Source organism: Pantherophis guttatus, chromosome 1 (assembly GCF_059756535.1).
Source record: "Pantherophis guttatus breed Tessera chromosome 1, ASM5975653v1, whole genome shotgun sequence".
Lineage (NCBI taxonomy): Eukaryota > Metazoa > Chordata > Lepidosauria > Squamata > Colubridae > Pantherophis > Pantherophis guttatus.
The window spans coordinates 31660643-31684437 of record NC_142063.1 but is presented as its reverse complement, the minus strand read 5'-3'; the positions used below and the strand labels follow the sequence as shown (position 1 = coordinate 31684437).

The 23795-nt window shown below is 36.9% G+C and overlaps 1 protein-coding gene across 38 annotated transcripts in view; it reads left to right on the top strand.

The window, feature by feature from the left end:
• KTN1 (kinectin 1) overlaps positions 1–23795 on the top strand; it is an 87688-nt gene that overhangs the window by 24648 nt on the left and 39245 nt on the right. For 23 of the 38 annotated variants that reach the window (XM_034433475.3, XM_087895609.1, XM_087895616.1 and 20 more), the window contains exons 3-15: positions 2136–2270; positions 7714–7890; positions 9565–9695; positions 10532–10648; positions 12040–12180; positions 13643–13749; positions 14997–15129; positions 17232–17319; positions 18116–18282; positions 19121–19189; positions 19852–19889; positions 21493–21583; positions 22783–22851. In XM_034433475.3, the coding sequence (XP_034289366.1) occupies positions 2136–2270; positions 7714–7890; positions 9565–9695; positions 10532–10648; positions 12040–12180; positions 13643–13749; positions 14997–15129; positions 17232–17319; positions 18116–18282; positions 19121–19189; positions 19852–19889; positions 21493–21583; positions 22783–22851 (1463 nt within the window). The remainder of the gene's footprint in view (positions 1–2135; positions 2271–7713; positions 7891–9564; positions 9696–10531; positions 10649–12039; positions 12181–13642; positions 13750–14996; positions 15130–17231; positions 17320–18115; positions 18283–19120; positions 19190–19851; positions 19890–21492; positions 21584–22782; positions 22852–23795) is intronic. The other 15 variants (XM_087895522.1, XM_087895614.1, XM_087895550.1 and 12 more) reach the window with 1 other exon arrangement.

The following is a 23795-nucleotide window of genomic DNA, read 5'->3' as shown; positions in this document are numbered from 1 at the left end:
GTGCACACAGTTCAAAAACAAGTCTTGACAGTCTTTCAATGCACAACCTGGCAATTATGGATGTGGCTGTGATTTGTCTTGAAGCTGCTAGCCTTGAAAATAAGGCTTTGCTCTGCTCTGCTGGCAGCTCCCTATTCTTTCTTGACAGGTAGATCTGGGATTAGCTGTAAGTGACATTTCATACCTGCTTGGTTTAAAATATTAAGCCAATCCAGGCATAGCATATTTCCTATATACCTCATAAAGAGACCTGGATTTCAAAAGTTTACCATTTTTCAACCATTGCTGGATCCTTAGTCAGAATCAGCAAGATTTGTTTCATTATCTCTGTGTTCAATAAGCAATACACATACTTTCCTTCCATCCAAATACAGTAAACCAAAGAAGTAGTTAGCAAAAACTATTAGATAGGATTTATATATATATTTATATATTAAAGGGAAAGGAAAAGAAAAATAAACATTAAAAAGAGCAAAAATTCAAAAATAAAAAAAATATTGTATATAAAGAAAATTACGTGGCCAGTTTTATATTTTATCCATGTGGGGTAATATGGCCCAGTTTTCCAAAAGAAACCCAAGAGGTATTGTAGCAGGTTCTGACAAGTTCTGGAGAACTGGTAGCAGAAATTTTGAGCAGTTTGGAGAACCGGTAGCAGAAATTTTGAGCAGTTCAGAGAACTGGTTGGCCCCAGACTGGGGTGGGAATGGAGATTTTGCAATCTCCTTCCCCCAGGAGTGGGGTGGGAATGGAGATTTTGCAGTATCCTTCCTTTGGAGTGGGGTGGGAATGAAGATTTTGCAGTATCCTTCCCCTGCCACGCCCACCAAGCCACACCATGCCCACCAAGCCACGCCCACAGAACTGGTAATAAAAAAAATTGGATTTCACCACTGTAGATATCACCATTGTAGATTCAAGATGAGAAAGATGGTACAACCCTAGATTTACAGTATTGAAGAATAGTTCTTTTTCTGTTTCTTCATACAATGATAAATTCCAGATTGTTAGTATTTAATTAAAAATACATTCACATTTTGTACTGTGTGATCTTTTTCACACTGTTTTGACATACTTAAAATTACTATTAAAATTAATTATTGGGGCATGCTTAGTGTACATAAAGTGTGCAAGCATTTTTTCAGTCGAAGAGGTTGTAGAAAAAATGCTTTTAAAAGTAAAAAAAGCCTCTGATGATTGTGTGGCTCATAATCCACACAATCCCCCCGATTGTGTGGGGGGTGGCAGGGATTTTTGCTACTAGTTCTCCGAACCACCCACCACCATTGCTACCGGATCGGGCAATCCAGTCTGAACCGGGAGCATTTCATCCCTGCCCCCCCCCTTCCAGAGGTTCATGGTCACATCACAACACAGCCTCAGCAGCTTTGGCTTCCCTGCCCTGACAAACTATGGATGGAACACTTGAACATCCTTGGAATAGATGCTATATTTTCTCTCTTGGCTGTTGAAATTTAAGGTGATTTTATCCTCATGTCCCCACTGAAATATCTTATTTGATTTTTCTAAACTTATTTTGATTTGAAGTACCAAAGCCACATCCTATTCTGGATTAATTTGATATGTGTACATACAGTATACAGATAGTCCTCAATTTACAACAGTTTGTTTAATGACCATTTGAAGTTACAGCGGAACTAAAAAAAAGTGACTTATGACCTTTGCAGCATCCCCATTACATTCAGATGCTTGACAAATGTTTCAGATTTATGATGATTTCAGTGTCCCGGGATCATGTAATCACATTTTGCGACCTTTTAACAAGCAAAGTCAAAGGGGAGGTCAGATTCACTTAACAACCATGTTACTAATTTAACAACTGCAGTGATTCATTTAACAAACATGGCCAAAAAAACCATAAAATGGAGCAAAACTCACTTAACAAATTTCTCAATTAGCAACATAAATTTTGGGCTCAATTGTGGTCATAAGTCAAGGACTACTTGTATCACATATAATATGATATTATATGAATTCAAGTGTTCCATGCAACTTGTACATGGCTATACATATGTATAGCATACATGCATATCTACAAACATGTATGGAGATGGGTAGATTAGTGTGTACAATATAAAGCCTGATATAGCTCCTTTTTTTTTTTTTTTAAACAGATGATCAAGATGCCAAGAGTGATTCACTTCTGTCCATATCCAGAAAGCAAGATCCTCTCATATTGCATCCTGAGATAAAGCAAGAAAGCTCTGGGAAGAAGAAAGTGTCTGCAAAAAAACAAAAGACAGATAATGGTAATAAAGTGCATTTTATATCTGATGTTTTAATAACCACCTTTAGTGGGTCATCTTTCTTGGATTAAGTATTTCTGGGTTCAGCGCATCAAATACGATCACAAAATTATTCCCAAATCAAATCAGCATTTGTGCGTTTCTGGAAATGAGGATGTAATTTTGATGTTAATCCTCAGAGGCTTCCTTCCTTCTCAAATGCACTAGGAAGAGGGAAAATGGCTAGCAACATCATTGTCATAAATCAAATATACTTAGAGGAAAGTGAAGTTGAAATATTCTCTTCCCTCCAGTTTCCCCATAAAATGGAACACAGAACTGGAAGATCTGGCTTGTAGTATGCATGCAGATACTTGACTTTGGGGAATCTGTGCTTGTTAAATTACATTAATAGAATGCAATCTACTTACCGTAGTTTAGAATTAGACTATTTTACTAATTATGATAAATGACAATCCTTTTTCACTTAAGGAACATAACCAATTGCATTATGGCATAGACTTTCATAGTCTGGAATCCACTTAATTTACATGAAAGATGAATCATTTAACTAAAATATTCATTTATGAATTGTAAATATTTAATCCATATACTTGAACTGGGCTACAGATTATAGACATTTAGAATAGCAGTATTCAGAGTTCTGTGAGTCTATAGTTTTCTGTGACAATTTGTTTCTAGAATCAAGGAGGTCCTGCCTGACAACAAAAAGAAGGTTAGGGCAGAAATAGCATGCTGAAAATTGGTGCCAATTGACAGGCATTCAATAATTTCTTTACTCTTGATGAAGATCTGAGCTAACTAAGACATGACTGACAATTGTTACCTTTTGGTAGAAGAAAAATAAGTGCTTGCTTTTCTTGAATTAATGTACATTCATTCATTTGAATTATATCCTGCCTTTCCTCTAGAACAGAGGTCTTCAAACTTGGCAGCTTTTAAGACTTGTGAACTTCAACTCCCAGCATAGCTGGCTGGAGAATTCTGGGATTTGAAGTCCACAAGTCTTAAAGCTGCCAAGTTTGAAGACCTCTGTTCTAGAAGCTTAAAAGTGGTATACACTGTGTCAGTTTATTTACTCTGTTTATTTCCTCCTCCTCTGTGTGATGATGGTACATTGCAAATACATTTGCACGTATATTTATTATTGTACATTTAACCTTATAAATATACCTTTAGAGCAGCGTCCCCTAACCTTTTAGGCACCAGGAACTGATTCCATGAAGAGAGGTTTTTCCATGGACCAGAGGGGGCGTAGTTTTGTGTGCTGCCTGCATCCTGCAGGTGGGGCTTTGCTTGTTTGCACAGCCTGGTGCCGGTCAATTGGGGATCCCTACTTTAGAGGTATCCCATGACATACACCAATTCTGTTGTTTTTCTCCCCACTATCCAGTGGTGAAATCCAATTTTTTTTACTACTGGTTCTGTGGGTGTGGCTTGGTGGGTGTGGCTTAGTGAGTGTGGCAGGGGAAGGATACTGCAAAATCTCCATTCCCACCCCACTCCAGGGGAAGGATACTGCAAAATCTCCATTCCCTCCACACTCCTGGGGGGAAGGATATTGCAAAATCTCCATTCCCACCCCACTCCTGGGGGAAGGATATTGCAAAATCTCCATTCCCACCCTACTCTGGGCCAGCCAGAGGTAGTATTTGCTGGTTCTCTGAACTACTCAAAAGTTCCGCTTCTGGTTCTCCAGAAGCTGCTGGATTTCACCCCTGCTCCTATCCCTTTTGAGCAATTGTGTGGGATATTTCAGTTTTATCCATACTATAAGTTTGGAAGCATATCCTTCAAGGGACATCTGTTTCCTGCATTATCAGACGAATTTGTTGAACAACAAACTTTGATTTGGGGTAAAACGATGCTGCTGAACCAGCAAAAGTTGGACATGCTTTACTGCTATTTGATGGGATGAAGGAACCTGCTATTTAAAGATGAGTGTGTTGTTTGGTCAGGATGGGCAGACTCTGAACCTAGGTCCAAGTAATGGTAGTTGAACTGATTTAAACTTACACAAGTGAGTGATCAATTCAGATTGCTGGTATGACTGTCCATAGTTCTGTAAACTGGGGATGAGATAAGAGGGTGACAAAGGGTTTTCAGAGAGAGAATGGCTAACTCTTCTGTTTTGGCCTCTAGTTCCACTCACTGCTTTTTTCAGACTTTTCTACCAAACATCTTTCTACCTCTCTGTATAAGTCTGTTTTTTGTATACAGATAGTCGTCAGCTTATGACTATAATTGCGACTGGCCTTCTATTACTAGGCTAGGTGATAACTAAATGAGTCATTGCATAACTGCACCCAATTTTATGATCTGTATTGCCATAGTCATTAAACGAATGACACAGTTGTTAAATGAATCCTGCTTGCCCCATTGACTTTGCTTGTCGGAATCTGGCTGGGAAGGTCGTAACTAACAATCAGATAACCCCAGGATGCTACAATTCTTGTAAATAAAGGCTGGTTGTCAAGCACCCAAATTGCGATCGCGTAATCTCGGAGACACTGTCAGTCATAAGATGAGAACTACATGTAGTAAGTTTTGTGTGCTATCCATTCCCATAAAAGTAGTTCTTTATATATTTTAAGCCAAAATCATGGTTGTCCACATTTGGAGAATCATATTTCTTACAACTTTGCTCATTGTTCTTAGGGTCACTGGACTTTCTCATATTGTTGAAAGTAAATACTGTATTTAAGATGGTTGTAGTGCCATCTACTGGAAAGATAGCTTCAACAAGAATTCCTCTGGTAGCTGAACTTTGATTATAGTCAATACAGCACAGCTTAGTCAAATCCATTTTGCATGTACTGTTACATATAGGCAGGCATAGATTATTATGACTTTCTATATTGCAGTGAGACATTTCATTCTAAATTTTTCTTATGGTAAACAAATTAGGGAAAGCATGCAGAACATGGTTTCTGGAATTCTTTCCAATTTCTTTACTACTAGTACACATAAGGGGCATCAGAATTTTCTACTGTATAATGAAATAGCATGCGTGTATGTTCGTTTCATGTCCATTTGTATTCATTTACAGGTGTATACTAGGTATCATAGGTAAACTGCATATGCTTTACTTTAGTTCATAACCAGGAGAGCTTGAGATTGAACAGTTGATATTTTCAAAATAACTGAAAATTAATGTGTCATACATTGAGTAAGGCAGTTGAACACATTTGCTCATTAGAGAGTAACAAAAATACAGTTGCTGTGAAAAAGGAAAATTTCATGTTGAGAATTAATATTATGTTAAAAATATGAAAATGTATCACTAAACCTCAGTGTTATTTTCACGGTGTCAACACTTAAACCAAGTCAATATCTAATGAGCTTGAGTGCTGGCAGATTTAGGACAGGCAAGAGAACAACCTGTTTCACATAGTTATACTGTGTAATTCACTGCCACAAGTGATTGTTGCCAATTTGCACAGTCTGAAAGAGAGATAAACAGGTTGAAGAAGAATAAACAGTGGCTACCATATATAACCTGGTCTCTTCTCTAAAATAGACGTAAAGCAGATACGTTCTTTGGCTTTTTTAGATTTCCATTTCTATCTGCACCAGCCAATATAGCCAATAGTAAAGCTTTTGACAGTTGTAGTCCAAAGGAATTGGAAGCATCCTATTAAGTACTATATAGACTTAAAATATTAGAGACAGTGTTGTGGAATACAAATAGGGGCATGATACAGGTAACCCTCGACTTAAAACAGTTTGCTTAGTGACCATTCAAAGTTTCAGTGATAGTGAAAAAAGTGACATGATCATTTTTTTTCACTGATGACTGTTATAGCATCCCTTATGATCACATCATCAAAATTCAGACACTTGTCCACTGATTCATATTTATGATGATTACTGTGTCCTGGGGTCATGTGATCACCTTTTGTGATCTTTTGACAAACAAAGTCAATGGGGAAGCCATATTTATTTAACAACTGTGTTACTAATTTAACAACTGCAGTGATTCACTTAACAATTGTGGCAACAAAGGTCATAAAATGGGGCAAAACTCAACAACTGTCTTGCTTAGCAACAAAAATTTTGGACTCAGTTGTGACCATAAATTGAGGACTACCTGTACTACATTTGGGTCATGACTTCCCATATACACACTTTGTGTTTCCATCTGAGGAATTGCATGTTGAACAAGAAAAGGCTTCTTCTGATCAAGCAACTCTTCTTACTTCTCCACCCATCTTTCACAATTAAAGCCTTTAGTTGATCTTTTTTTATAGAACCTGGAAGACACAAAACTCTATGCCACTGAAGTATATACAATGCCATTAAGGTCCTAGGCTCTTCCTCCGTTCTTCATATTTAAAAAATGATCTGCAGTCTTGGCATATTAAAGAGAGGATTTTCTTTAGTGTGCTCAATTAAGCAAGATGGCATTTTGCGTATTAAAAGTTTTCAAGTTAGCCTGTAATTTTTGTTTTCAGCATGGCAAACTGGAACTGGTTTTAAAGACACATTTGATATTTGGTTAAAAAGAGCAAACCCCTCTCCTTACCAGCATTGATGATGTTATCTAGTTTGGGTAATGAAACATCTGCAAGAAAACAACCAAGCTCAGACAGCACCAGGGACTCCTCATTGATTAAAAACAATTCTTCTGATTTTGATTTTAATGCAGTGTATAATGTATTAAATGCACAGTACTGGCTACCATCTGAAGAGCACCAATTTAACAAATAATCTAGTGTAGGTTTTTAGGATTTTACTCTCCGTATCCTGCAAACTGTAATGTATAAGGTAAGATTCTCAAGTGTGAATTTGTTCTCTATGATATCTAGGTTTGGTTGAAGCTGAGAATCCTGAAAATTATCATCAATCTTTGACTTGTGCATGGTGCTACCCTTAACCCTTACAATAGATTACAAATACTGATATATAATCTAAGACTTAATAAGGGTGAATTATTGGAGAAACTGAGGAATGATGAGTTTAACAACCCTAATATAAAAGCACTTCTGTAGCACTTTCCATGTGTTCAAAATATTTCATATGCATAGTTTTATAATTCTTATAAAAACTATTTGTAAATAGACAGTTCTTATATAATATTCCTATATTATAGATGTGGAAGACTAAGACTTGGGAAAACGTTTGCTTAACATTGTGTAGTTGGTTCATGTCAGAGGTTATATTTTATTTGAATATATACAAATACTATATTGGCTGAAAATTTTTAATACACATTTTGATTCAGTTTTTGAAATAATATATCAAAAGCAACTTACAACCCCAAACCATCAAAAGTGAGCAATAAATAATTAATAACAAAATAATTTTATCAAGGCACTATGTACCTGTTCAAGAAATAACCAAAGTGCCGATGCATATGTAGCTTGAGTTGGAAGAAGCCAAGTGAAGCTACTTTTTAAATGCATGTTACCATGTATTATTGTCAGTGTGTTTCCTAAATTTCCAGTTATGACTTTAGTGGATGAACCTTTGATTCGTGCAACAACATATATTCCTCTAATGGATAATGCAGACTCAAGCGTAACAGAAGGAAAGCGAGAAGCAGCTGATTTGGTGAGGCATGATGGTCTTGAAGGACTGCAGAAAACCAGTGTGAAGAAACTGAAGAATGAAACCGATAAAGGTATTGGTGCAAAAGAGAAGGCATGGCCAGGAAAACTAGTTGGTTGTGCTATGATGCACAGATACATAGTCATTGCCAGAAAATTCTTAAGAATTCGAGGGTTTTGGTTTTTTAGTTGAGAAAAGTTTAGACTGTGGGTGGATGCAGAAGTTATGATAAATGAATTGAAATCAAATGGTAAATGGAAGGGAAGGACTGAACAAGTTGCATCAGAAATCAAGAGAATGGAGAGGAAAGAAAGGAAAAACACTGGAAAGAGATAAGGCAAGAAGCAGCAACAGGAAAGAAAAGAAAAGGGGGAAGAGGTCCTATTCAGGTGATACAAAAAGATTTAAAATTCTTTCTGTACTGCACTTTGAGAGTTGTGTTGGCTTGGCCTTCTGATAAAGGCTTGATATTGGCGCTTGTGGCTGATTGCCAGTAATTTAAGTAAGGTGGTACTGTATATTTCTGAGACAATGATCAGAGAACTTGCTGATGGCCTCACCAAGCTGAAATGCCTGAACTCTGATATTAATTTCCAAGAAGAGGAATACATTAAGTTTCCTGAAATATGTTTTTCCGAAGATGATAGCAGAGTTCTGAGATGAATATGAGCACAAACATGAAAGGAATGACTGTACTGCATTTCTGATGTCTATGGTGTTTGAAGAGTAGTCAAAACAGTATCTTTTATTTTAAATTTCATAAAAGAAAGATAAGGAGCCTTGAAGTAACCTGCCAATAATCAGCCTTTATTTTTCTTTTGAAGTTGACATCTTTTGGTGGGAAATCTATTTTTTATCTTGGGTGGGAAATAATCTGAACATTCGATGTTCTTGTTTCTGTTTATCTTTAAGAGAAAAAAAAACTACAATTATTATTTATGATAAGATAAGCCTTAGATGGAACCAAAATGGCTCCAGTACGTTTTCCAATAGAGCTACTCTCTGTGTTTAGGGAGAATCTGACTGTAGATTGCCACTAATCCATTCTTTCTTTTTAATTGTGCCTTACACTCCAAATATGCTAGAGATTTTACAACTATAATTTGGAATTTTGTCTTGCAAACATTTCCTAGGCATGGATATATGGTTATAAAATTTATTTGCCAATACAAGTAGTCCTCTCTTACTGACTGCAGTTGGGACCAGCAATTCTGATGCTAAGTGACATAGTAGTCATAGTCATATGACTATGCCCACCTTATGATGTCACTTCTGGCTGTGGTTGTGAAGCAAATCACCCATAATGACTGTAATCATTACCCAATGTCATGTGACCACCATGTGACTTCCTACCAGTTTCCCCATTGATTTTGTTTGACAGAAGCTAGCTGTGAAGGTCACAAATGGCAATCACATGACCATAGGAAGCTGCAACTGTTGTAAATGCACGCCAGTTGTGAAGCACCTGAATCACGTTCACCTGATCAGGGGGATGCTATGAGGGCAACTTTGAGGACCAATTGTAAATCTCCCTTTTCAGCACTGTCATAATTTCCAGTGGTCACTGAATAAGCAGTCGGTAAGCAAAGACTACCGGTATTTATTATATTTATAGCTTGCTGGCTCCTATGAAAAAGCTTGCTGAAAAGTTGTCTTCCATGTATCACAGAATAATAGTTTTCCTTCTAGTCTTACTGTAAAAATATGCTGCTTTCTTCTTATAACTCTTCTGTTGATTTCATTATAGAAAATGCAGATGTAAAATTTAAGGATTTTATCTTGGTTATGAAGAACATGATATTCACAGAAGAGGAGGCCATGAATGTGGTGGAGTTATTGAAGGAGAAATCTAATGCCATACAGGAGATTCTGCAGAAGGTAACTGGTGCTTTGAGGCTAGCATTGCTATTGCATTTGCTTACCATTCAGATAAATACCTGCATTTTCTTTCTTTGGAAAACAAACAAACAAACAAACAAATCTGGCTTTTCTTTTTTTGGACAATAGATCAGAACATTTTTTGAGGAAACCTTTAAAATCTTCTAAATACAAATAATGTCACTATTTTGTTCCTGCACCACATAAGATACATTTCCTGGTTTCTGGTTGTTAGAGATTCTGTTCCTGAGCAGAAACATATGCCACAAATGCATTGTTTTATTACAAAAGCTCATCTTGGATTTTGTACAATAGCATGCATAGTTACTTCTAAAGAGAGTGTATGGATAACTGGGAATCATTGAGGTTTTGTGAAAAGTTATTTCCCAGCAGTATTTGCTCTTCCAGAGGATATTCTGTTCTGATTCTATTTGGCCAATTCTTTTTGTTCTTGAATTAGATTCTGCTCCTTATTTATTGCAACCCTAAAATATTTCACATGCATACTAGTTAATTTAATAGTATCTACCATGTGCCTAGCAATAATTTTTTGACTGGTTCAGAAATTCTTTGGCTATCCAAATTGATGAGTTATCGATCATCTTAGATCAAGGGTTCTGAAACTGCTGCTGCATGTAATCATTAATATGAATGAATTGAGGACTTACGTAAAACAGTGACTTACTGTATGTCAGGAAATAAGTTAGAGGAGTAAAATGGATGGCAGGAAAATGATTCTGATTTGCTGCGGCTTCCGATTGAGTTAAACTGATTTATTGTGACATGTGATCTGGTACTTAGTTCCTTCTTAAGTTCGTTTTCTATTCTTCATGCAGGCAAGTAAAGGAGATCCAGCTGCAGTGCTCCATCAGCTGCAAGAAAAAGATAAATTGCTTATGGCAGCAAGAGAAGAAGGTGCTGTTGCAAAGGAACAATGCAAACAGCTTTCCCAGGTACAGTGAATCCCAGAATAAGTAAATGTGCCATTACTGCAGGGGTGAAATGCTCCTGGTTCGGACCGGATTGCCCGATCCGGTAGCGATGGTGGCGGGTGGTTTGGAGAACCAGTAGCAAAAATCCCTCCCCCCCGCCCATGCCCAGCTGAGCTGCGCGATCATCAGAGGCTTTTTTTACTTTTAAAAGCATTTTTTCTACAACCTCTTCGACCGAAAAAATGCTTTTAAAAGTAAAAAAAAAAGCCTCTGATGATCGCGCGGCTCAGCTGGGATCGTCAGAGGCTTTTCAAAGCATTTTTTCTACAACCTCTTTGGCCAAAGAGGTTGTAGAAAAAAATGTTTTTAAAATTAAAAAAAGCCTCTGCCGTTCAGGCAACTCAGCTGGGATCGTCAGAGCCTTTTAAAAGAAAAAAAGCCTCTGCCGATCAGGCAACTCAGCTGGGATCATCAGAGCCTTTTAAAAGGCCGAAGAGGTTGTAGAAAAAATGGTTTTAAAAGTAAAAAAAAAAAATTTGGCCACACCCACCCAGTCACATTATCCCCCCACCAAGACACGCCCACAGAACCAGTAGTAACAAATTTTACATTTCACCACTGCATTACTGGTATAGTCAGATGTAAAGGGAGTAACCATCATTATGGAAAGCACAGCTCAGTGTGTCATTTAAACCACTGATAAAAACAGTTATGCTGGGAGGTTTGATATTAGGCTTTAAAAAAAAAACTTTTCAGTAGGAAACACTTCAGGTGTGAAGACAAGATGGGGCAAATCCATCGGGGGAAGCATACATAACAGTCTCTGTTCTCCCTACTCTTTCCAGAAACTCCTTGTTACTTTTATACAGAATTTGGTGCCTCCTCCCTACACCTGCTCAGCCGTCTTTTCAACTTTTTAAAAACTCTTTCTGTTTTCCTATTGTGAGCTGTATCCAAGTCTTACGTCTTTAAAATCTGGGAACCTACTAAAGCAGGAGTGTCAAACTGGCGGGCCGGATGCGTCACATGCAGGCCACGCCAACCCCAGCTCTGCAAAGTGGAAAAACGTTGTAATACGTCACATGACGGCAACTTGACGTGGCGAGTTTGACACCCGTGTACTAAAGCATCTACTGGTAGCATTATGTCCGTCTGTCAGTCCTATTGATTTTATTTTTTAAGATTCTTTTAATTAAAAGGAAATAAAAGAGATGCTTGAATGCTATAGAGCAAAATGTAATCTTTAAGCATACTCCTTAAATTTCCAGGAATGCTTTCTGAGCCTCACAGATGCTGTGAGACATACCTAGAAATATGATAGGGAACTGCAATCCTGTGCTTTGTGTAAACTGGCCATGGGCCTCAGAATGAGGTGGACTATTGAAAAGAGATACTCTCTGATTTGGTCCTAGGAACTGATGGCAGAGAAAGAAAGAAGCAATTTGGTTATGGCAAAAATGAGAGAGCGAGTTAACACATTGGAAAAAGAGCATGGGGTTTTCCAAAACAAAATCCATGGGGGCTACCAAGAAACCCAGCAGATGAAAATGAAGGTAAAGTCAACATCTCTAATGAAAATGAAAATGTTCATTTTGGCTTGAGTATCTAGATACTTAGGATGGGAACATGCATTTATATAGTATTTCCTGGATGCATATTACATTTCTCAGTGTTAATTGATAACTTCTGTCCCATGTAATGTGAATAAGCTAGGTTTTTTTTTTAAAGAATTCACCTTTATATAATTTTAAATTGCTTTTGTCGCACAGGATACTAATTTCTTTTATATATTTGTATTGTGTTTTCTTTGGGTGGCTAACAAATAGATACAATTAAACAGTCAGCATCTATAACAAATGATAAGTAAACGTAGGTTCTTTATTTCTCTAGTAAGAGTAAATCAGATTTGTTCTTTTAAAAATGTAGACTGAACAAAATCCTGTAACATCCCTAGCTAGATGGTTTCTCTAAACCATCTGCTCAGTCTCTATGCAAGCAGACTTTCCTTTTTCCATGCCAAGATATTGCAGACCTGTGGCTAAATAAATATTTTAAGCAAACCGGAATTATTGTGTAATTGTTCTTCTGTACAGTGTTGAACAGAGAAAATGAACTGTAAAGGACACTGAGTCTCGCATCAGTTTCTTCTCCATATCTTGATTTCATTAGTCATGATTGTTACATGTATATGCCTCCTAATTATCAAATGAGTTTTACATGGAGACCCTAGGCTAAATGATTAATAGACACTGCATGTTTGAATATCACCTTTGTCCCTGAAGCATTGATAGGACTACTGTAAGGACGTGGAAAAGCAAGATAGTGCTGATGTTTGGAAAACCTCACATACAATTTCAAGTTTGACTAGGATTTAGATTATACACCTTTTCCGGTTTGTACTAATATTTCAGTTATAGTTTCATTGCAGTTTAAAGACTTAAAATAGAATGTTTCCTAAAGTTTCCCTCCCTTTATAGTAACAATACCAAAACCAGAATACTAATTTAAATTACAGTTAAAAACAACCAATGGAACATAATATGGAAACACTAATTAAATTACAATGTACAAAAAAATAAAGGAAGTGCATTAAAATCTAGGCAATTCAAACTTTAAATGAATATTACAATATCAACCAAGTGGCTATTTTGCAGTAGAAAAAATAACACTTCCCTATAAAATTTCTGGTATCATATCATTAATTAAATGAACTAATAACATAAAATATAAAAACAAAAGAAACCTTAGTGTTTAATTACGTTGCAGGAGCTAAAACGGGGGAAATGTCAGTGTGATGCAACAATGATTAAGTTCAAAGTTCCTAGATTTGTTATTGAGAAATAATCTTGGGGAGCCAATCTGGTGATAGCTTTTTCTCCATTTCTTGAAGAAATAAAGCCAAAAGTAGATCACAGTTTGGATTTGTAAACAGTAAGACCCTGTGTTTTATATGGAACTACATAAATTATAAAGTGGTTATCTTAAATGAATACAATAATGTTTTCCTGGTCACAGTTTCAACAGCTTCGTGAACAGATGGAAGCAGAGATCAGTCGTCTGAAGCAGGAGAATGGTATTTTGAGAGATGCTGTCAGTACTTCCACAAACCAAATGGAAAGCAAGTACGCCATTGTGGTCATTTCGTTAAAACATTTATCTTGTGGTCTTGAACTTCAAACTGTTTATTATTATGCTCTTATAATTATAATGTATGATTGTGGACAAACATAATATAATTTTGAAGGTTAGGTAAACCACTTGTGCACTGTTGCCAAGAAATTACTCGGAGCCAAGCTGGAAGGAGACTCTTATCTTTTTTATCTTAGTTGCAAGGTTCTGTTAGATCCATTGCAGTGCATTGAGGGATTCAGAAGGGCCAAGAAAAAGAGAGTGTTCATATAATTTTGTATCCTGTAAAATGGATATTTTTCTATTTCTATTACAGAAAGTAAATTCTAGGTTTTTTAAAATTGCTTTTTATTTGCTTTTAAAAATCAGCGTTATCAATTTGAGTATTCTTCATATTACTTTCAAAATGTAGGGGAGATCAGTCTGATAAGAGATTTGCTGATAATAAAAAGAGAGCTCAGTATTAATTGTCATTAATTTTAGTTTTTCAGCTGCAGGAGATAGCATGGGAATTTATCCCAATCTTTTTTGCCGTTTAGTGTCAAACTAAGTTTAGAAGAATTTCTGCCTCTGAGCAGCACAAGGGAGAATGCTTAATAAATTCATAACCTATCTTATGTTTTGCTCAACTCTTCTCATTATTTTTACCCTAATAATTGTTTTCCCAGTCTCCCTGTAAAATTCAAGCATTGGATTTTCAAGGCAGTACTTATATTTGACTAAGTAGAACCAATATACCTAGTTATAGTTAACTATACAGTTGTTGCTGTGCCTGAATGGCTTCTCCTGTGATTTTGCATTGAAATTATTCGCATAGGGTCTTCTTTGTTCAAAGTGTATATTCATCATCTTGGTGAATTTTGGGTGATGATTTGGAGATTTTCTTTACAATAGACGTTTGGAGTCAGAGGTAAATTTTCATTCGTTGCTTTAGCATTTCAGAATCTGTACATCTGAGAGGAGCAAAATTTAATCAAGAATTGCTTCCCTTGACTCTTTGCTCTAACTTGGAAACCGAATTTCATTTTTGACAGAACATATAGTTGGACCAGTTAAGGAACTGGCCTGTCCCAGTAACATAGCCATATTTTTAAACATAGCCATATTTTTAATAGTTGCCATATATGTTTAAAATATTACCATACCTTCACTCATGGTGACTGCAGCTTGATCTTCTGTCCAAATGTTCTTCATACACATTGTCAACATGGTGAAAACAACCAATTGTTTTTGTATCTAGGCAGTCTTCAGAGCTGAGCAAATTGCGTCAAGATTGCACTAGACTAATGAACGAGCTGTCAGAAAAGAATAACAAACTACAACAAGAGGAGCTCCTAAAGAAAAATGCAGAACAAGCCATCAATCAGTTAAAGGTGAGTATCAACTTGTCTCATAGTTATAGAAAATTCTGTGCTTGCAAACATGCAAATCAAATGGTTCAGAGCCGCCGAGAGGAAATATGACTTTGCAGTCTCTCCCGTGTGAGGATTGTCAATAGAAGTGTGCAGTATTTGGATCCAAAGTGAGAAAGTACTTTGAAATCATCCATCCTTTCCTGAAGCACCTTAATGAAATTTTGTCTTTTCTTGGTTGCATGAAATCCAAAGATGTTATGGCTTCTCTGTAATACTACTGACAGGTATGGTAAGCATGCTCATGCCAGATCAAACAATTTTCCACCAGAAGTTGTGGGTGTTCCAACACTGGAGGTTTTTAAGAAGAGATTAGACAACTATTTGTCTGAAATTGTATAGGGTTTCCTGCTTGAGCAGGGGGTTGGGCTAGAAGACCTCCAAGGTCCCTTCCAACTCTGTTATTCTGCTATATGTATAGTATGAAGACATAAACTGTATGTCACAAAATTACTAACGGCTTCAGGAAGAGGAGATGCATCTGAAATGCCTCCTTTACCAGTTGGTTTGTGTGATTTTACACCAACGTGAAATTAAAATAATTATGGTTGTTTTTTCTTACTACTTCTTCCTAATGCCCATTATATCTCTGAAAAGTCCTCCTGAATGTTAGAGAAACCTTGGCATGACTTTTTCAGAGAGGTGAAAGTGGCAGTTCTATTATAGTATTGATTTGCCATGCTTACAAACTGTATTTTCTGCCTGTTTTTCATCAGTGCAATGCTGTATTTCATGATCATGCAAACATTCTGCAAAGGGCAGTTTGACCCCCCCCCCCAAAGGAGATGCATAGGCAAGCAATATGTTACTAGTTCAAATAGAATACACAATAATTGTGAACTCTTCTTTTAATGAATTACCAGCTACAGAAACATGATGACCTGCCTATAAATCAGTGCCAACAAGTTATAAGCTCCCCTTTTATTGCCAGAGTATGTGTTGTAGCATTCTATAAAAATGCCTCATAATTTCATTTGATTGGGTATAGAGATGGCACCCAACCGTAATTTTATAAAAACTCGTTATGTAAGTAACTTGTGTTTTCTAATTGGTACTTGTCAGATTAGAAGTACTACTTTATATGTTATTTAAAAATTTGTATTACATCTTTGTATACATAATACATGTATAAAACAATGTAAAAACAGCACAATAAAGTTGCTTTTAAGGAGCAGCTACAAGATAATTTAAAGATTGTGTTTTAATGATCTATTTCTAATAGAATAAGACATTCATTCTTATAGCAACAAGATTCCCTGGAAGCAGCCAGCATGAATAAAAATCATCCTAACATCCTGTATTATTTATGAACTTGCATAGTTCCTCTTCTGAGATAATTTCATATTCATGTCCATATGCATACAGATATGCAGATTGATGGTAAAGTAATTCTGGACGACTGACTGGTTACAGTATAAAAATGGAATAGCTATCTCAGTAAATTACTTCAACTGATTTAGGGGTATGGGCTCTATAGCTTTATTCTTATTTTATTGTGATGATAACAATGGATCAGTTCCTGTCCTGACTATAGGTAGTAGTGCTTGATTTGTAGGTTTGTAAGACAATTCTTAATTTGCTCCTGACATATTTTTTTAGACTCTGAATTTTGTGGAATTGCAAACATGGTGCTAATCTAGTTCACATTAAAATGTGTTTGTTGTATAGGGATATGTCAGTTTCTCAACCTCAGCAATTTTAAGATGTCTGGATTTCAATACCCAGAATTCCTCAGCCAGCATACTATCAAGGGGATTCTGGGAGTTGAAGAAACCTTAAAATTCCAAGGTTGAGAAACATTGGAATATATTCACACCTTTATTATTATAAGCATTATAATTATTCAATTTTTAGCCCACCTTATTTTAGGATCAGCCTTGAATTATTTATTCTACTCCATGTCACTTAGATATTTGACTAATCTGCTTTTTAATATGTTTGCATTAGTGCATGACTCAAAACTATTAAGAACAAGAAATATTTGACTTTTCGTTTATGATTTGTGGGTGATGTAGTAATACAGGCAGTCATGTATATTATTTTCCTTTCCTTTAAACATGAAGGCACAACAACAGGAAGCTGAACGAAGATGGGAGGAAATGCAAAGTTATCTCAGGAAACGGACAGCAGAACATGAGGCTGCCCAGCAAGGTGCATTCAGAGCGTCTTCCTTGCTGCTGAATATGATCCCTCCTTTTTTATCAGTGGGATAAAACTGGTTTCTTTAAAGTTCTTTTTGTGTTGTTGGGAGCATGGGATTTCCGATACAGTTCCTACATTGTTCAAACCAAGGCATCTAATTTTTGCTGGTTTCCCTTCTACCTACTATAGCTTTCCTGTCTCTCCATTGAAGGGAAGGGCAAGGGGACTGCAAAATTCAGCTATCTTTGCATGCATAACTGCCTTCTGGCAGAATAGAACCATTACTGGTTACATCCCCTAATGTGAGGGTGAAGGTTCGTTCTCCGAGCTTGGGGGTTGGTTTCCATATGATTCCTTTCCAGGCTAGGTAACATCTTCAGCGGAGTTTAGGGGTCCCCTAAACTCCACTAAAGATGTTACCTAGCCTAGTAATGAAATGTTCAGAAACCAAGCCACAAGCTTGGTGAACAAACCTTCACCTTCATCCTACACCCGAGCTACAGATATTCACCACTATTGCAATCCCCTAATGTGTAATAGCTTGTTCTTAGTAGTCTGAGAGAGTGATGCACTTTCTGTCTCTATTCTCCAGAGAAGTGATCTCATGCTGAGACTGCGCTGCTTATGTTCTGAGCCAGATCATTCCTTCATCAATCCCTCTTTTTCTGTATGTCTAAAATATTTATGCCCTACACTTCCATAAAATTCAACATGACCACTCACACTCATATAGTGCACATATCTGACAGTGGTAAGAAGCTCCCCAGAATAATTAGTAGCAGTAATTTTTTGCTTCTTGTAATAGATGTGCAGAATAAACTTGTGGCTAAAGATAATGAAATCCAGAGTCTGCACAGCAAGCTAACTGATACAATGGTCTCAAAACAACAGCTGGAACAAAGAATGATGCAATTAATGGAAGCAGAACAAAAGAGGGTCACAACTGAGGATTCTATCCAGAGACAGGTGCAGGTATGACATTCTGCTGGGATCATGTTTAGCTTTTAATGTTTTGATTTTTTTCTTTACAACATCAGTGTTATGTATCTGTTGCATATTAAGATTGTTAATTTGATGACAACCAATTTATCCCGAGTCAGAATGCTAAAATGTGAAAAATGAATCTAGTTCTCTGGGGTGTTTATTGGTGAGCTGTCACCTGGCTTTTGTTACATATAGTACAATCTGCATGGTTGGGCAAATCCTGTTTTACAACTGACTTTGTGCTCCTATTGTGATTGCAGTATATTTAGGAAATTGCATAGGGGATCTTAGAAAATGATTCGAAAGACACTGTAATGGAGTGTGTGGATGCTGTTGAGGAAAGGGCCGGGAGGAGGGGTGGGGGGCAAGCGATGCTGCCTAGGAAACAGGCAGGAACCCCCAGTGACTTTTAACGGTCAAGGGAAGAAATTTAGGAAGGACCCACCGTAATGGATCAAGCAGTTAAGAGTGGAGGCAGTAATGCTGTGCTTTCAAACTTATAAGATTCTGCTAAGGTAGCCTTACAATAAAGTTGAATTAATTCACATAATCCTGTTTTCTGTCTGTTTTGCCTGGGAGGGCTAACAGACAGTATTGAATAACCCTGATGTGTATGAGTTTCTTTGAGTGAATTAAGACTTCCCATGATATCCTCAGGTTTGTTGATGTTTCTGTAATTTCCATATGATGCAGCATGGGGCAACTTTTTGATTTTTCCCGAGTGAATAATTTTAGTAGGACAGTTATGTAAAAATATAATTGTGTTTATGCACATTGCTAGTTTAGAATAGAGTATTTCACCGTTTGTATTTTCTTTTTTGTAAAGGAGCTGATGGAACAGAATGAGGCTTTGAAAACTCAGCTTCAGAAGTTCCATTCACAGATGGCAGTCCAGGTATATGTGACAAGCCCTATTGTTAGATGCATTGGGCCATCAGACTAGAACAGGTGGCCACAATTACCTAGGAGCCAGCCTCTTCCATCTTCTCCATGCTGCTCTTTCCTTGTGCTTCAGGGGTGCAGTTTGCTAGAGCAGCTTACTGCTCTGCCTGCATCTTTTCGTGAGAATTCTGTGAATCCTATATTATAACAGGGTCATACTGTGCACTGGCACAGAAAGCTGCAGTAGCTATCTTCTACCTCATTTTTAGAATTCTTTCAGAGTGGATAACTACTGCCGTAGGTATCTAGCTTGACAGCTGGAGGATAAGAGACAAAGCCATTGCTACTAGAGAAAGAGAGTGCAGATTAATTTGATGGAAGCGATGGGTCATTCTTCTCAAGTCACATGTTATTTTATACATCCCTGCTGATAAGTTTATATTGGTATGATTTATTGATTTATTTAAGTTTTTATTAGATTTCTAATATCCTTTTCTCCAAGATCTTGAACCTGGGTCTACTTGACCCTAGTGCAATACCTTAAATACTAATAAAACAAAATCCTTAACTCTGAGAAAGAATTAGCCTTCTTTTAATTTAGTAGCGCTTTAGACCTTTTATTCTTTCATACATTCATTCTGAACGTAACTTCCCATTGTTTCTTCTCTCTTTCAGAATTCAGCTTCAGCCCTTGCTGAAGAATTGCACAAAGTGTAAGTATTTTCCACATGTACAGCCAGATCTTCTGTTGCTTCTGTGCTAATTACTTCCTTGTACATGTGTAAGGAGTACGAGGGCATATGAAAGAGACTTTGTTGAAGGAAATATAGTAATTGTCAATATTTTTACCCTCTATTGTAACAAATTCTTCTTAGAAGTTACAGGCATCTTCTTCCTAAGGATTTCCCTTTTAGGTTGAACATTTTCAGGGCATTGTATTTTATGTTGTTTTAGGAGAAAAATTACCTTTGTTGCTTTCTTGTTTTTCATACATTACAGTGAAATAGCATTGTGTATGATTCAGTGTGTAGCTGTGGGGCTTTGTGTATCAGATAACAGGAAGAGAAGCTTCTCCTGCATTTTTTAAAATAAACATTTCTAATAGCTTTAGTTTCTGTGACTATTTTTGTACTCCTGCACCCTAATGCAGCAGGTGATGACTTCTCAGTTCTGTAATGAGATTTGCAATTAATTCTGAAACTTTCTGTATGGAGGGAAATTTTACAAACTGTCCTGGAAACTGTCTTGAAAGACAGTATGTAAGCTATTTTCTCTCATTCCCAATCACAGTTTTTCAACAATTTCTCCTCACCATCTCCCTATCAATTCTCTTTCTTGGTGTTTTTTTTTGGGGGGGGTGGGGCAGCAGGGGGAATGTAATGCTACTATCTGCCTTAGTATAATAGTTAACATTACATTGATAAGGCTGTGGTTAGACAGTGTAGTGGCCCTGATTTAGCATTGCTAAGGTCAGACAGGTCTAAAGAAAGTTTAAGTCATATAGGACTAAATGCTGCAATCTGGCTTGAATTTTGACCTCTATATCAGAACACAAAGGCCAAAGGTCAAAAGCAGAGAGAAGAATAAAACCAACATCCTGAATTCTGTAATATGTATTGAACTTCAGGCTTTCTGGTGACACAGTTTTTCAATCCACAACTCAGCATAACGAAATAAAATGTGTACTGGTTGGAATCTGTATGAAATTCTCAATAATTGAATAGTTACTGTCTTGAACCCAATAGTGAAAGTATTCCTTTCCTTCTTCCTTCTTAAATAGTATGTTATTGCTAGGTGGCTCTAAAGAAACGATCCCCAAACTTTCCAGCTTGGTGAACTGGCAGTGGGGAGGGGATGGTTCTGTGTGAGTGAGTGGCAGCCATGTGTAAGTGTGCGCAACTCTTATTTGTGCAAGCAGAGCTGTGCACATGTGCACACTTACCTGCTGCTTGAGTGGCCCAGTTCTCTGAGTGGAGTGGGCTGTGGGCCGGGGATTTGGGGGCTCCTGCTCTAAAGCCTCTTTAAATGACTATATCTTGAAATTAAGTGCTGATGTTACTTTATGGAAAACATATTGTTATATATATTGTTGCTAGTTACTATATTACCTGTTCCTGTTCACCCTAAGGTGATCTGCAGAATTATGAATAGAATATAATAGAAACCTTAAAAACTGCATTTCATCAAGATAGCACAGTGTCTGCTTACCGGTATATTCTAGTGGAACAATCCACTGCAACAACTTTAAAGAATATTGTGCCTACCTTTTATGAAGGCCACTATAGATCACTATTGATTTTTTTTTTATGCTTACAGAATTGCAGAAAAAGACCAGCAAATAAATCAGTCTGAGGAGTCCTTAGCCAATGAACGACTCAAACTAACCGGCAAGGAAGAAGATCTAATGGTACAGTGAAATATTATTTGTGAAAAGGTGGAGTGAGTTATCTTTCAGTTGTGGAAATAAATAATAGTAGCAGTCAAGTTGTATTAGTTAGGTGGTTGTATCTGCTGCTGCTGTTGGTGTAGTTCATATTTCATGTAAACAAAAAGTGGACTAATCATTTCCCCTTTCAATGATATCAGTTACCTTGATTTTGTCTTCTTTCTCTTCCTATACTTGTATTTATCAGCGGGGCACTGCTCATCAAATCATTGATAACCACTACCTCTGCTTGCTCTAGTTCAGTTCTGTGACTTCAGTACTCTCTACTTTCTTGCCTTCAAGGGAAGGGATATATATGCCTATGCAAGCATGAAGGCACCTATAATGAAAGCAGTAAAAACTTCAGCAGTTTAAGAGATGCAATAGATCTTAGCGCACAGTCAGCTTCCGATCAATTCCTAGTTTTTGCAAATTACTCTAAAGCTGCAGGAGTTTCTCTTCAAAAAGCCTCAAAAAGCAGGATTATGTTGCATGGATGGGAAGGAAAATGCTTAACATTTAGATTTAAGAGAATTTTTGTATAGAGGATGGTAATTATTAAATTGTTCCTTTATATGAATTATTCCTTTATATGAGTACAAATTGGCAAGATAGACTCTGAAACAAGATTACATGAACAGAGAGTGAGAATTGATACCAGCATAATCCATAATCCACTTTTCTTCAGAAATCTTTTGAGCCTGCAACAAGCCAGTTTAAACCTCACAACATTTTTCTTTTCATCCCATTATGCTATAAATGCCTCAGTCTTGGATCTTATCCAAGTTCAGAGAAGAAATACCATTCTTTGTTCTCCAAAATGCAAAGCAGTTCCCTGCAAATTCAGTAGCGCAAACATCCAACCAAATTCAAATGTGTTGCCTGAAAGTCTAGTTTTGTAGCTGCAGAGTGTCTGAGGTGTCTGTTATTTCAAGGCAACTGTAGCCCGAGGTGACCGTCCATTCTTCCATTTCATCCTTCTGCATTTGTAAATCTGACTTCAGAATGGGTAAAGTCAGTTTTACAGTCTGCCATGCAAACTGCCCAGGTGGCCTGTTCTGCTGATTTCCATCTTTGTTAGCCATTTTGAAATTGCACAGGAAAGCTTTTTACCATTAATCCAGTTTGTCAAATAGTAGATTGAACAGAAGAACTAAGTATGCTCATTCTCCCCTCTGCAGGTTGTCCAGAATATCAACATGTCTCTGAAAGCAGAAGTACAAAAGTTGCAGGCACTCACAAATAATCAGGTAAGTCGTCTTTTTCTGGGCAGTCAGGGTAATGACTAATCCATTCATAATGCTAAATATTGTTTATTCGGCAGCAGAAGGATTTTGGAAAAATCACCACCCTATTGGCTCAGTGAAATAAATTAGGATTATTCTGGAAGCTGCACAATTAGACCACTAATATTAAAGTACTGGCATATGCTCATAAACAAGAAGCAATTTCCAAAATTAGAATTAAGCTTACTGAACTTAGTGTCCTTTACTGGGGCTCAGACTCACTGTGTAGACTGTTACCCTTGTGAGGAGCAGCTGTCTGGAATACATAGGGGAAATCTGTCATCTTTTCCTTACTGAGTCTACTCACTGGTTCTTCAGTCTTTTCCACAGTTGTCTCCACTCTCCACAGAGACATGTTTAAGTCACTGCTGCTTCAATACCACTGATCCATATGGATAGGGAAATCAGCGCCTTCTTCGGTGTCCCATTTGGAGAGATAGTCTTATCTCAAAGGAAATAAATGGAATCAAACTTAATTTTAAAAAGGAAAAGGGAGAATGAAAAAAAAATCCCTTTTAACTTTTAAGCGTTATCATGAGAAAACATTAAGCAATGGAAGAAATAAGAATACAGAATAGTTGAAATCATAACATCTTAAAAGAAATTGTAACAGAAGAAAAAGTAAAGTATCAGGTTCCATGCAGACAAGATAATATTGCTCTGTTCCTATGCAGAGGAACTTCTACCGTGTTTCCCCGAAAATAAAACCCTGTCTTATTTTTTTTTTTTAAACCCTGAAATAAGTGCTTGGCCTTATTGCCATGTGCTTAAAAGCCCGATTGGGCTTATTATCAGGGGATGTCTTATTTTGGGGGAAACAGTTTTTTAAAAACATTCCAAATGACTTGAAAACATACACTACATAGTATTGCATACAAACATGAACCCACCACAAAATAAAGAATACT